The sequence below is a fragment of the Chrysemys picta genome, chromosome 8 (genome assembly GCF_011386835.1).
Source record: "Chrysemys picta bellii isolate R12L10 chromosome 8, ASM1138683v2, whole genome shotgun sequence".
Lineage (NCBI taxonomy): Eukaryota > Metazoa > Chordata > Testudines > Emydidae > Chrysemys > Chrysemys picta.
The window spans coordinates 38,157,871-38,171,046 of NC_088798.1; the positions used below are offsets into that span (position 1 = coordinate 38,157,871).

At 40.6% G+C, this 13,176-nt stretch overlaps 1 protein-coding gene across 1 annotated transcript; it reads left to right on the forward strand.

Annotated features, from left to right (window-relative positions):
- The first annotated feature begins 115 nt into the window (after positions 1-115).
- RTCA (RNA 3'-terminal phosphate cyclase) lies at positions 116-12,312 on the forward strand. Its single transcript, XM_005300904.5, has 11 exons — positions 116-667; positions 1,077-1,177; positions 3,258-3,401; positions 3,869-3,992; positions 4,621-4,679; positions 6,487-6,628; positions 7,611-7,735; positions 8,849-8,907; positions 9,553-9,647; positions 10,794-10,898; positions 11,715-12,312. Exons 1-11 carry the CDS (start codon positions 623-625, stop codon positions 11,811-11,813), a joined length of 1,098 nt encoding a protein of 365 aa, XP_005300961.1. The 5' UTR covers positions 116-622; the 3' UTR covers positions 11,814-12,312.
- Positions 12,313-13,176: the final 864 nt, after the last annotated feature.

Here is a 13,176-nt window from a genome sequence, read left to right on the forward strand (position 1 = left end):
TATTATGAGTTTTTGGGACCTCAGGCCTGGCTGATCTTATTCTCTGCTGCTCTACATTCTTCACACATCTAGGAATACACCTTGGAGTATGATGGAATAGTCAATAAGGAAGCACAGTCAAAACATGCTGATAAACCGGAAATGTAAACAAAGGGAAGTGCTCTCAGTTCCCACTGACTTCAGAGGGGGACGGGGGGCTCAGCGCCTGGTAGGAGTGGGACCAAGATCTACGCACTTTTCCTCACCCCCCCAAACTTCTCTCCGGACCGGCCTGAACGTGCGCCCTTCCCACAGTGAGGGAGAGTCGGGCCGGGTCTATCGGCTCTCCGAGCTGCTCCTCACAGCTAAGTCACCCCCTAGAAGCCGCAGTCGGGAGGGGGCCCCGCTCACTCTGCAGCTGCCAGGCAGCCAGTGGCATTTCAGCGCTGGCTGCAGCCTTCACCGCTAGCTCAGAGCCCGGCTGCTGCGTCCTGACTCTCCCCAGCCACGTGTTACCGGCTCCTGCACTGTGCCCGGCCTAGGGAGCCTGTTCCGCCGGGGCCTCGCTGTCTGCAGAGCCCAGACAACTCTCCATCGTCTCGGCCGCTCTTACCCGGGGAGGCGCCGCGGCTGCCTGTTGCCCATGGACGGGGACAGGGTGGAGATAGATGGCGGGGTCATGGAGGGGGTGAGTGCAAGGACCGGGCCCGTGGATCGGCCCGGCCTTCCTGGTGGAACAGCACAGAGCTAGGCTGCCAGGGGCCCCGGGGCGAGCCTGGCTCGGCCTGGCTCCCGCAGAAGGAGGGTAGAGAGTGCATGAATGGCCGGCTGGGCTCCGGGCTGGGGGGGGGTCCTAGTGGGCTCCCGGAAACAGCCGGGCTGCGCCTTGGGGATTCAGTGTGTGCTGGGGTGGATCCTGGCTTGGCCCCCATCCCTGGCTGGGGATGGAGGTGGATAAAGGATTGGGTTTAGGGCCTTGATGGGAAAGGGGTGGTGGTTAGCCCGGCTTGGAGGAGTGGGGTGGAGGTAGACCCCTGGCCCAGCCATCCCTGCCCTGTTCTCCGTGGTGCAGCTGACCACCTGTCTCCCCCTTGCAGGGTGGCCAGATCTTGCGAGTCTCCACGGCCTTGAGCTGCTTGCTGGGGCTTCCCCTGCGAGTGCGGAGGATCCGAGCTGGGAGGAGCCAGCCTGGCCTTAGGTAAGCTTCCCCCAATGACCCAGAACTGGGAGACTTTCCATTAAAACGTGTTGAGGAAAAACCATGCCTAAAGTTGTGAGGGGTGGCAGGAGAGCATCCCACTCAACACACCTGGCATTGGCTGTGTCTACACTGACCCTTTGCTCAAAGCCCTTCTGTGTTGCTGTGACACTAATGCAACTCCAGCAGAGGTAGCAGTGGTGGCAATGCTAGTGTAAGTTGGGGCATGGGTATTTTTTTACCACCACATTGCCTAACCCTACCTATAGGTTTTGAGGGCACAATAATAATAAAAATGCCACCAGATAATAGTATTCCTATTCACTGGAGCTACACGAGTGCTACTGCAATAGTAAGAGATTTTTAGCAAAAGGCTATTGTGTCAGGAAAGGATCCAAGATTGAACTCCAGAAACTCTGAAGTCCTAACCTGTTCACATGCTTCATGTAAATATATTAGCTTCTGGCATACACTTTTGGCATCATCTATATAGTTTGTTATGGCAAAAGAGTATTTGAATTTGTTTCACCTAGGAGGGCTTCTGTCTCCATGACCCTCCACTTGGGTCTGGCTGCCTGATTCCCTTTCCCATAAGAGATCCCATCAGTTACACCTTGTTATAAAAACATAATATGACAATATGAGATTTCAAATATGATCAAAATTGTAAAATGTCTTGCTGAAACATACAGCAAAATATTCCATCCCTAGCAAGGGAGACTGCAAACATGTCTATAAACAATGTCCCCAAATAGTGAGTTTCCCTATACCAAGGCACAAAGATCTGAATGTTTTTACCTAGACTGTTTAAGGAGCTGATGGTTAATGACTTTTTATGTGGCTGGTGTCAGTACTATGTAGGTTTTGCTTAGGACACTTGGCAATAATTTTAGAAACAGAACCTGAAACAACAAGGAGAGGCCATATTTGGTTTTAAAAGATTGTCTGAGGCTATATGCTTTCTTTCCACTGTAGAAACTTCAAAAATATTTGTCACATGTGTGTACCTATCAAACTCAATTTAGTAATTGACATTCTTGTCTGTAGGCCTCTTCTGCTCCCTTCTTTAACTACTGTCTGTCTTTGATTTGTGACATACTAGTCCAATCACAATGTCACAGTTACAAGGCTATGGCATATAAAAGCCAACAGAGTTAATTATACTAATTACATTATTTTAATTTGAATCATAGTAAATGGAAACTCGTCCCGTAGCAGTTGTATACACCACACATTATTTATATATTTAAGTTGACAGTGTCAATTTGAAACTAACCAGCTTCACCAAAATCAAACAAAATCATTTTGGTGAAGTTGACTTGTCCTGCCTTTGAGTACCTTTGCACACTTAAAAAAAAAAAATGTTGACCATGTTTTCCTATTTTATTTCTCCAATGTTTTTCTCTCCTCTTGCTTTGTGGAAGACCCACACAAATAGAAGAGTGAATGTCCGCACAGCAGGAGCTATCAGGACAGATATTGCAGGAGAGCTCTGATCACCCTGCTGTGCACCTGACTCTAAGATGGCTTGAGTCAAGTGACTGCCCCTGATTCTATTCCAATCCTCCTCTCTGGCTCCATATAGCGTACTGGAATGGGGTTACTGCATTTTGGCTCAAGCTTTAACAAGTTCTTGCAGGGAAAGCAGGGGATTCCTGCTGCACCCCACCTCAGTCCCATCTCTCTACCCTGTCCTGCTCCTGTGGAAGAGAAACAGGATCCCCACTAATTCCAGAACGCTATTCTGGTTCCTCAAAAAGAACAGGAGTACTTGTGGCACCTTAGAGACTAACAAATTTATTAGAGCATAAGCTTTCGTGGACTACAGTCTCTAAGGTGCCACAAGTACTCCTGTTCTTTTTGCGGATACAGACTAACACGGCTGCTACTCTGAATTCTGGTTCCTGTGGTTTACGGGCAACCATGAAACTCTGTGGGAATCAGTTTGAATTTCTACTGTTTTGGTTTGGGCTGAAGCTTGCAATTGTTATGCTATTACTAAATATGTAATAGTTCTGTAATGTAATGTGGGTGAGTAGGCAGTCTGATATATGTCTTAATATAGTATTATGACTTGAAGGCCTCAACATCTGTCTGGACTAGAGATGATTCGAGATTTATGTGATGGGCAGCTGGATGGTGGAGAAATCGGTTCAACAGAAATAACCTTCACTCCTGGGAAGATCAAAGGTGGAACCCACATAGCGGATACCAAAACAGCAGGGTATGAGTGTTGTAATTTTAACTGTTCTTCAGCAGTTTTTAGGTTATGGCAAAAATGAGAAAAAACAAGGAAATTCATGCTGAGGACTGATACTATCTCCTTAATTCAGGCTATTAGTAATGTAGATGTACAAGGGAAATAAACAAGAAACCTATGTTAATTTCCCCCTCAAATGAGAGTGTATGCAAAACTTGACTGATCAAAGATAAAACAAAAATCTTAGGGAAAAATCTTTATTTTTAGGCTTGTAAAGAAACATCAATGACAAAAAGTTACTTGTTAGGATTTTGGCAGGGTAATGTATGTTAGAGGAATGTCTAATGTCATTTCACTAATGATTATCTTCAGATTGAAATATTCCAATTTATATGTAAAATGCTCTTGAAACTTCACTTGCTGACTGATATTTACTGGTTTAAGTGGATTATGCCTGCATTACCTGTGAGTGTTTTCCAAATTCATTTTAGGAGCGTGTGCCTCCTGATGCAGGTAGCAATGCCATGTGTGCTGTTTGCTGCTTCCCCTTCAGAACTTCGTTTAAAAGGTGGGACTAATGCTGAGATGGCTCCACAGATAGACTACACAGTGTTGGTAGGGATCAGCTTCTTTGACTTGCTAAATCTTTCAGGTGCAAAAGTAACTTGTGTACTTCTGTATGTTCCTATTACTGCTTTATATCATCAGTGGTAACTGTAGAGTAATCAAAGCAATTTTTTTCTTTTTTTGCTGTTTCAAATGTGAAATGAAATAGAATAACCTCCTTTCTATTTAAATGCTAAAATATGCAAGTGAAAAATAATGTTTGATATATTAATAGTGCAATATTTCCATACTATATGTTTAAAGGGCACCAAATTCCTCACATAATTCCTTGAAACACAAATAAGTCTGCCTCTACTTGTTTATTTCTCTTTTTATTTTTAGTTGTTAAAGATAATTTGAATTAAAAGTCTCTTTGTTCTAGAAATGCTAAGTATTAATAGGGAAGGAGGGGAGCAGGTCCTTAAGAGAATCTCTCTTACAAAGTGGTCTGCAGAATAAAATGTGGAGATCCCAATCTAATTCATTCTTCATGACACTGAATATTTTTTATAGTGTATTTTGAGATCTTCACTGTAGACCAGTGTATATCTATTTTTCTCTCTGTGGATTGAATGATAGGGTGGGATATGTTAAACACGAACTAGTTCTGCACATTTAAAGTATGCTTACTCCTCAGGTCTTTAAACCAATAATTGAAAAGTTCAATTTGACCTTTGACTGTGACATAAAAAGGAGGTAAGTTATACTGTCATGGCTTTTGAAATACTTTGTGCAGGGGGCCAGTCTCTAAGTGGAATGTGAGTCCTTTATGTTTGAGTGCTTTCCAGCCCCATTTTGTCCACTGAAGACAAAGGGAGTTTTTCTTTTGACTTCAGTGGAAGTTGTATCAGACCTGCTGAAGGCCTTCAGTTTACCCACCTATGAAAAGAGGATAAGATATATCTACTCATGGTTGTTGAGTGGCTTAATTAATGTTTGTAAATTGCTTCAAGAACATTAAATGACCATGTTATTTAAGTGCAAAGTATTATTTTAATTTCTTATATAGTGCTTACCATGCTAGCTGCTTATAGTCTCTACCCCAAAGAGTTTACTGCCTGTTTTTAGACATGGCTCAACAGATGAGAACAACAAACAGTAGGGTGTGAGAAAAGAGGAATAAGACATGGACTATGCTAATAAGCAGGGTGGATAAAAATTGATGATCAAAAATGGATTTTTAATTTAAATTTGATTTTATTTAAATTAAATGCAGGTTTATGTTTAAAAACTATTTAAAATTAAAAAATTGACAACCTATAAGGCCCAAATTTATTATAATCTTATTAAGATTATTTACATTAAATACAAAAACATAATATTAAGTGGTATTTGCTCGCTACCAAGTTTTAAAGAAAGGCAAACCACTGACCGAGTGGAAGGCACTGGCTAAGCACCTGGAATCAAAGTCCGTTAAAGTGCTAAATTAGCTTTTGACAACTGTGGCGCCTCTTCTGCAGGTGCAGAGAGAATATTTTCTTCACTTCAGTTTATTCAGCTAGTTTAGTTCAATGACTATTTCTTTCAAAATTAAGAAACCAATTGGGAGCTGAAAAAGCAGGAAAGATTATTTTCTTCTTCCAGTCTATGAATAAAAAAATAGCTGTAAAAGGATGAGATCTACTAGTTCTAAAATCTTGCAGGAGATGGTGACAAGAAACAATCAGTTCAACTCACTAGCAACATATTAAACAAATGAAGCATTATAAAATAAGTTACTTTTAAATGCAAAGCCTGTTTTATTAGAAAAAGTTTATCAGAAGTTTATGTATCCACCATGTTTAAGGTAGTTTTATTGAATAAAAAATGAAGGTGTGTTGTGCATTTTTAATTTAATTTGAATTTCCACCCAAATAGAGCTTGACACAAAATAATCACAAGTAAAAAAAAAAAATAATAATAATAATCCTCATCTGGTAAATAAGAATTGCACGATTCATCATTTTCTGACATAATAAAAATATAAATATTAAGAACCTGAATAAATGTAAGTCAAGCTGTATAATGCTTAAATAGATAAAATGTGTCCTCCTGGTTAGCAAAAAGAAGCACCAAATTTAATATAAAGGCCATGTTTAGTTGCAAATATGTTAAAATAATGTTTTAATGATTATCAACTAATAAGAATCATCCTTTCTTTAGGAAAATTAAAATTGATGATTTAAATCAAGGTTTCCTGCTTGCTGATTTAAATAATGATTAAAATCAGTGATTTTAATCAGTCTACCCTGTTAATAAGATTGTGCAGTTAATTAGGTTCATTCTATGCATGTTGAGGGTAATACTATGTTTTTATTTTTTGTACTCATTTCTATGATACACATCACAAATTTCTAAGCCACTTGATCTGTCTAAAATAGCATGTTAAGGATAAGAACACATACTAGCAAACAAATATGCTAAATCCATTTTTAGTTTTCTTGCTTATAGGAATAACTTAATTTGTAATGTCATGCACCCCTTTTCTTTCCATTTAACCATATCTGATATCCATTTTTAATAGGGGCTACTACCCCCAAGGTGGTGGTGAAGTGATAGTCCGAATGTCACCAGTCAAACAGTTAAGCCCAATAAACTTAACTGAACGTGGCACTGTGACAAAGATACATGGAAGAGCATTTGTTGCTGGAGCCTTGCCCATTAAAGTGAGTGCCTGTAATATTCCTAGAAGTAAGGGGATGTAATTTTATATAGTGTAAATAAATATTATACAATTATTTGTCTCTTATGCCATCTTTATAAGTAGTTCTATAAATTTATTGGTATTTTTTTCTGTAGTTCTCCACCTGTAAACCCAGGCAACCATAGTACAATGAATCCAACTGTACAGACCTTCCAAGGAGAGGAAAATTATAACAAATACAAATTTAGAGAATTCCAAAATAAAGTATTATTATATAGATTATGGTAGCACCCAAAATGGTAGGAGAGAACATTGTCCTTGTTGTAACCATTCGGAAGCCCTTGGCAGAGATTCAAGATTGGATACCTTTCTAAAAGATAGGCTTTAGCTCAACCAGAAGTGATGGCTTTGATGCAGAAATCTCTGGTTGAAATTGTCTCTCCTGTATTATACAGGAGGTCAGGCTAAATGAACCTAATGGCCTTTCTGGCCCTAAAATCTTAAGAACCTATGAAAATGTGCTATGAGCTTTCCAAACACTGTTGTATTTAGAATCTCTATCCCAAAGATCTTGTAACTGTGACCTAAAATAGCTCTCCGCTACATAAAATGTTGTGATTTTTAAGATCAGATATCTCAAGCTTTATCAGGGCTAGATATAAAATCCTTATCTTGTAGAATGGGGGGAAATCCTGAATTTCTATTGGTATTGAAGCTCCTATGTACAGCTTTAAAATCTGTCATTGGTCCAGGACTGAATATTACCTAAACTTTGTAGGAAAACTGCACCTTGAGGGGAAGGAGGATAAGTTAGATGTCATCTTACAGTTTGTAGTAGTTTACAATAATACATGAGGTACATTCATTTTAAAAGCTAGTCTCCTTATAGCTTGGAATAACATTATTCAAATATGCATTCATATGGTTAAATATATATGGAAAATGTTAGAGCAGACATTTATTTTAACTACTGTACCTGGTTCTTTTTTGTTTTACCATGCTAGCTAGCAAAAGACATGGCATCAGCAGCAGTGAGATGCATCAGAAAAGAAATCAGGGATCTTTACGTTAATATTCAGCCTGTTCGAGAACCTGATAATCAAGCCTTTGGAACTGGAAGTGGAATAATGTGAGACAAGACACAAACCTCCTATTTACTTATTTTACTGTGTTATAGTTGAGAATATGGTAATGATCCTTCTGTGACTGAGAGAGGTAGTAAACAAAAAAAGCAATACCCCTTTCCCTTTTATTAAGAATAGTAATTGGGGCACTTTATAATAAGCCAAGAAATTTCTATTTTTATTTCATCTTTGGCAGGAGAGATTGGTGTGTGTAAATCTTCTTCTAAGAATTTGTCAGGAGTTTGAATTAAATACATGTTAACAAAAACAAACTAAAACTTTGTTTTTAAGCATCTGACTGAAGCTTGAGCAGTTGAGAGAGGGAGGGATTTTTAGTTTTTTAATGTTATAATCTCAGTAGTTTTCTAGCCATTCATGGAGTTCTCTAGCAAAAACAGAGTACTCAGGACCTGGTATTTCTCATTTAAAAGCAGGAGAAATTGTGTTTGTTAGGAAATAGGCCTGCATTTATTCCAATCACAGAGATGCAAAAAAGGGAACAAATGTTATCTCCTTTGCAGATCACTTTTTTAAAGGAATTGAAATACAAAAAACTATATTGAAGCCACATTTAACGTACATATTTAAAGACAACACATTCATAATATAGTTACTAGTTAGGTCACTAAGTATACCTAAATATATACAGTATGTGCAATGTGGGTAATTTTTTACTGTGAGGATATTACGTCTGGCTTCTCTAGCTTTTTAATATATAATATATATATTTAATATATAAATAAAGGTCAAATATATAACCTTCCATGCTGAATTTCTGTATTTTCTATGCATGTGACTGTGCTTTTCTGACATGACACTTCTTCCAGCATTACGTCAGGGTTGTCAGTTGGTGCTCACTCAGAGGAGTACCATCTGCTGAGTGAGCAACGAACCTCTTCCCCCACCTGTGTATTTTTTCTTGGACATTTTCCATCCAGTTAGTGAGATCAGCCCTAGAAGTCGAAGTGTATGTTTCCATTGACTTTAACAGGAATTGATTTGGGACTCAAGTACTGGTCATACCAACCATTCTTATCTTGATATCATAACCCAGTGTGCTGTGGTTGCAGATAAATGCCTAATTGCTATCTGGTAATTTACTTCATTTTTCTGTTTAGTATTGTTGCAGAAACTTCAACAGGTTGTCTGTTTGCTGGATCATCACTTGGTAAAAGAGGTGAGAGTTGTGTAAAGTATATCATGTTTCGTGCATTTAGTTTCCTACTGGATATTAAATCCATATTGTTAGTAACCAGGGGCCAACAGACATTCACGGATTTTAGTTTTGCTTTATAGAATCTTAAACTTTCATTTAAAAAAATACACTGTCTTTACATCCATGTTTTTTCCACAGCATGGTGAATCAATCAACAAAGTTGTGAACTTATCCACTTATTTTAATGGATTGTTAGAAATCACTGATTTGGGAAGACTTCTGGGTTATTAAAACATACACACTCCACCCCTGTTCATCTGATGTAGGATTTGTCCTGTACTATATAAAGCAGAGTATATAAGTTAAAGGTGTAGGAGTGAATTTGATTTAATTGATATCTTGTTTGGCTAAAGCTGCTTCTTAAAGTCTAAGGAGGCCTAGACTTTTCCCAATGCTGAGGAGTAGGTACCATATTTATCCAGATGCACTAGTGGGATGATAGATCACAGTACTCAGAGAGTGACAAGTGAACATTTGAGCCAAGAGTGTGGCAATAAAGGTGTAATTAACTGCCTTCTGTTTCCTGTTTTTTTTTTCCATATTCTACAGTGAATGAATATTATAAATGTTCTGGAGCTTCTTAATCCTCCTGAACTCTCTCCCTAGGTAAGAATTCTGACAGGGTTGGAATTGAAGCTGCAGAGATGCTGCTTGGAAATCTTAGGCATGGGGGAGCAGTGGATGACTATCTGCAAGATCAGGTAAGAATCCCATACACTGACTTTAAGATGAAGTTAAGGCAGCAAGCACACAGCGGGTTTGACTGTGTATTGAGTGTACATCAAGAGAGCAAAAAAAAAATAAAAAGTCTTGAATTTCAGAGTTAAAATTGCATTTCCACAGCAAGCCACAGATTTACATTCAAATAGCCACTACAGCCATAACTTTAGGAGGTGTTCAGGGGTCTCCCAAATCCAGTCACCCTGAAGTCATAGGGGAGGGGCTAGTAAATAGCCTTTTCCGGTTTCCACCCCTTAAGTGTTAGACGCCTCCATGGAGGGGACCTCGCAGCATGACTTCTGGATTATTATAGCAATAGCAACCCACTACGATAAGCCAAAATGGACTTTTTAGGAAGTTTAAACAAGCCACTTAAGCCCATGGGGAAACACATATGACACCTGGAAAGGCTCCTGAGGCTCAAGGAGGGGTGACAACTAGCCTCCTACGACTCACTTGACGTTTCCTCTTCCTGCAGACCTCAATAAATCCAGAGGAAGAGGGTGGGAATTCCCTTCCCCCACCTCCCTATATCTACTCTCTCTAGATCCCCTCTACACAACAGATCTAGAGAAGGCAGCCCTGTTCTTGCAGACCTAAGTGCCTCAGGAGGTGACTAAGTGAGAGCAAGGGAGAACATACTGAGGGAACATTCTCTATTTTGCGTACCTGGCTCCATGCAGGAGACCTGGGGAATGAAGAATCCTTCAGCTTTCTCCAGCTACACCACATTTAGCGCCAGGCCAGGGTGCAACAATCAACATGTCAGAGTGGTATTTCTAATTCAAGTCAAACTACTACATATGTGGTGAATACCTCTTTGAGTGTGTCATCATTCAGAAACCTCATTCCCAGTGTCCTGTTCAGCCCCAGGTGTAACCTATCAATCTGAAGTCAGATGTGATTTTTTTGGTGTGGATTTTAGCAAGGGGGCTAGAATCAAGATTGCAGTGGCAATACCAGTATAAACTTAACTCGGGAATGGCTGTTACCAGTGTATAGTATACATTGAAACAGCAAGCCTACTTGCTTTCAGTTCACTTGTGTGTTGCTCTGACTCTTTTATGGATCAGTGTTATGGAACTGTAGTAATGGTTTAAAAACTAATTATTTTTTTTCTTCTTAAGCTGATCATTTTCATGGCATTAGCGAATGGGGTATCTAGAGTGAAAAGTGGACCAATTACACTTCATACTCAAACAGCTATACATTTTGCAGAACAGCTAACAAAGGTGAGTCCAGAGAATGGAGAAGAGTACTATTAGTGGGCATTCATCCTGTGGCTTAGGCTTAGTGTGTAGCAAGCCAGAGCATGAATCTACAGCACACTAGTCTGCTGCACACTAAAGCCAGGTCTACACTACAAACTTACACGGATACAACTACGTTGCTCAGGGGTGTGAAAAATCCACAGCCCCTGAGCAATGTCGTTATAGCAACCTAACGTCCTGTGTGGACAGAGCTGTGTCGACAGGAAGCCCTCTCCAGTCGACATAGCTACTGCCTCTCATGGAGGTGGAACACCTACGCTGACAGGAGAAGCCCTCCCTTCAGTGTAGGTAGCATGTTCACTGAAGCGTTACAGCAATGCCGCTGCACCATTTAAGTGTAGACCTGCCCAGAGTCACTGGGTGGACCCTGCTAGCAGCCAGAACTATACATTAACTCCCTGGTTTGCCACGCACTAAATCTCCATGTAGATGAGCCCTTGATATGTATACTTTTGTAGTGTCACCCTCTGATGGCTTTTTTGTGGTGTATGTGAAATGAGTTTGGTGTTGGGATACAGGTGGTCAGAACACCACAGTTCTTACTAATTACTAGCAAACACCCCTGAAAATAAAGAACAGCGTGTTTAGAGTTCAATTTTAAATTCCGTGGCATTGGTTAGATGCTTTCACAACCTTAATTAAAAATATTTTCAGTGGAATTAATTATATATACATGTACATCTGTTTGACTAAATATATTATTATTAGACATCTAGTATTCTGGGTCTGGTCTAACTACATTATAAGTTTTCTAATACTTTGTCCTCATCATTGCAGGCTAAATTTACTGTGACAAAATCAGAAGATGAAGATTCCACTAAAGATACCTACTTTATTGAGTGCCAAGGAATGGGGTTGATAAATTCAAGCTTGTAGTTTTTCTTTAAAGAAAAAACATACCTCTGATGCATTGCACTACATTTCAGTTGACATGCTACCCAGTGGGGAACAGGAGTTACTTTATCATAAATAATTGGTTTGATTTAAATTCAGAGATGATGTAGTGATTTTGTGGTATGCTGAGAATACTTCCTGTCCTTCCTTTGGCTGTTAACAGCAAAATGAGTACTGATGAAATAGCAAATGGAATAAAATGCAAGTGTTCAGGAGAGCTGAAACTAGAGATGAGTAGCTTTAAGCATCTGAGTGCACCAGAATTGTTAAACTACCATTACAACTTTTAAAAGTTACTTAAATGACACAACCATTCCCCTTAAAGTATGTAGGTATATCATATGGGATCCTTTACATATTTATGTTACGAAATAGTGCATTTCTGTTTATCTATCAGCCTTTGTCTCTAAAGTATTCTGTTTCTGTAGTCATTTTGCTGAAATTAATATGGAAAAAATAAAGCAATTTCGGTGTACTTTAATTGGATAGTTTTTGCTTATGATTTCTTCAGCAGTTTGTTGGAGTGAGGTAGATTCATTAGCTGTGAGTTAAGTTTTTTGCAAACACCATCTGGAACTTCTTTTCAGTTATCCAGGAAGGACCATAGACACTCTCTGCTTTAAAGTCATCATCTTTCTTGCGTTAAGGGGTCAGCTCTACAAGTCGTCTCTTCTGTGCTGTAACCTGTCTTTGTTTATGACTTCGTTTATAACTTTGTCTACACTTGCAGCGACGTGTAGGGTGTGTGTAACTATATGCCACAGTGAAAGATAGGCTGCATCTACACTCTCTGTGGGGTGTAGCTACACACAGCATTGGGAGGGCTCTGGCTGGGGGTGGGGCTGTGGATGAGGAGCTTTGGGTGTAGGAGGGTGCTCTGGGCTGGGACTGAGGGGTTCGGAGGGAAGGAAGGGGATCAGGGCTGGGGCAGGGGGTTGGGGCGTGGGGAGAGGCTCAGGGGTGCAGGTTCTGGGTGGCGCTTACCTCAAGTGGCTCCTGGAAGCAGTGGCATATCCCTTCTCCGGCTCCTACGCAGAAGTGCAGCCATGCAACTCTGCACGCTGCCCTGTCTGCAAGAACCACCCCTGCAGCTCCCATTGGCTGCAGTTCCCGGCCAATGGGGGCGGCGCTTGGGGCAGCGTGCAGAGCGGAGCCCCCTGGCTGCCTCTACGCGTAGGAGCTGGAGCGGGACTATGCCGCTGCTTCCGGGAGCTGCGTGGAGCGGCCCCCAACCCTGCTCCCTGGCTGGAGCACCAGAGCGGGGCCATGCTGCTACATCCAGGAGCTGCGTGGAGTGGCCCCCGACCCTGCTCCTCGGCGGGAGCTCGAGGGCTGGATTAAAACA